General features: G+C 46.5%; 1 protein-coding gene across 1 annotated transcript; it reads left to right on the forward strand.

The window, feature by feature from the left end:
* Positions 1 to 458: 458 nt before the first annotated feature.
* On the forward strand, positions 459 to 1,772 carry LOC106530503 (myocilin; the record flags this gene model as incomplete). Its single annotated transcript, XM_014026138.1, is given in 2 exon segments — positions 459 to 670; positions 971 to 1,772. Coding segments are annotated over 2 exon segments (794 nt in total), but the record flags the coding sequence as incomplete, so codon positions are not given.
* Between the last annotated feature and the right edge of the window lie 103 nt (positions 1,773 to 1,875).

The raw sequence follows: 1,875 nt of genomic DNA on the forward strand, positions 1-1,875 counted from the left end.
ATCTGTGAGATTGCTCCATACGTCTGTATACCTGCAAAATGATGTCAAATCTTTATAATTTACAATCTGTACAAGTTGACATGTGTGTTGTTATTTATTTTCTTCCTGGGAAAGCAAATAAATCTAAGTTTACCACAGTACCTTACACTGTCAAACTTGTTTTTAAGGGTTCAAATTGGGGTGGGTGGGACATAGTTTGGGGGGTGGGGGCACCAAAATGGCTAGAGCCGGCACTGCTCTGGTCACTAGAGTCTGAGGCATGATGGGGCCAAATAACATTTCAGTCCGGATCACAAAACGTTTTTCTGGTAAAGTCAAGAACTTCAAGGATTGTTACGATGATCAAAAGATTTTAATTCTGCAAACTTTCAAGTACAAAATGTGTATTTTAAAATTTTCTGAACCTTTTCTGAGCCAAACGTGACTTTATAAACCTCTTCATTCACTCCTGCTTGCAGGCTGCGGAGCTCTGGTTTCTGTTGGCGAGCCCGTCACTCACAGGAAGGCCGACAACATAGCAGGTAAATACGGAGTCTGGATGCAGGATCCTGAAGCTGTTTCTCCGTACGGGCCCGACATGGTTTGGCGCATCGATACGATTGGTGCTGAGGTCAGACAGCTGTTTGGATACGACGACATGGAGCAGCTTTCTAAAGGCTTCCCATCCAAGGTAGGGCTCACGAGAGGCGTCCGTCAGACTAGAAAGATCTTAGATAGGTCTCCTGTCCTGAGCCTGGTTCTGCTGGAGGTTTCTTCCTGATTAGCAGGGAGTTTTTCCTCTCCACCGTTTGCTCAGGATGGGAGACTGTGATGAAGTGATTCAACACAATCTGCTGCTTTCTTCTTTACATTATTCTTTTTATGTACAGTGCCCTGAGACAACGTACGTTGGGACTTGGTGCTGTATAAATAAACTTCAACTTGAACTTGAACTTTTCTAATTATCTGCCCTTTCTTTTTCTTGGGACAGGTCCTGCTGCTGCCTGACCCCTTAGAGAGCACCGGGGCCACTCTCTATCGAGGTTCCCTGTACTACCAGAGACGTCTCAGTCGCACTCTGATCCGATACGATCTGGCTTCAGAGAGCGTCGCAGCTCGCCGGGAACTTCCCCACGCTGGCTTCCATGGCCAGTTCCCTTACTCCTGGGGGGGCTACACAGACATCGACCTGTCTGTTGACGAGAAGGGGCTGTGGGCCGTCTACTCCACCAACAAGGCCCAAGGAGCCATTGTGATTTCGCAGCTGGACCCCCACACCCTGCAGGTGAAGAAGAGCTGGGAGACCAACATCAGAAAGGCATCCGTGGCCAACTCGTTCATCGTCTGTGGGAGGCTGTACACCGTGGCCAGCTACACAGCTCCCAACACCGTCATCAACTACATGTACAACACCGACACCAGCCAGGGCAAGGCCACGTCCATCCCCTTCAAGAATAAGTACGGCTACAACAGCATGATCGACTACAGCTTGGCTCAGAAGAAGCTGTTTGCGTGGGACAACTTCCACTTAGTGTCCTACGACATCAGGCTGGGSCGGCAGCAGGCCAACTGAGACCGACATGTGGGACTGCTTTAAAAAAGAGACATCTGCTCACCTGGTCCTGCTTCAGAGACTCACAGGGTTCGAGCAGAGCGTGAGCGGCAGCAGTAGTTAGAAAGCCAACACCAGCAGCATTCAAATATAACAGAGCCTGTGGGCTGCCATTTGTAAAGTTACACAGTCAAAAATTACCACCAATATTTTTGTTTTATTTAAACTTTTATAAGAAAAAAAGAACAGATTTATTTTTAAAGTCAGTTTTTCACCACATGATTCATATATTTACAGTATAAATGTCATAGTTTATAAACTAAATATTTAACTTACAAATTAAA

The sequence above is a fragment of the Austrofundulus limnaeus genome, unplaced genomic scaffold (assembly GCF_001266775.1).
Source record: "Austrofundulus limnaeus strain Quisiro unplaced genomic scaffold, Austrofundulus_limnaeus-1.0 Scaffold529, whole genome shotgun sequence".
In the NCBI taxonomy this organism is placed as follows: domain Eukaryota; kingdom Metazoa; phylum Chordata; class Actinopteri; order Cyprinodontiformes; family Rivulidae; genus Austrofundulus; species Austrofundulus limnaeus.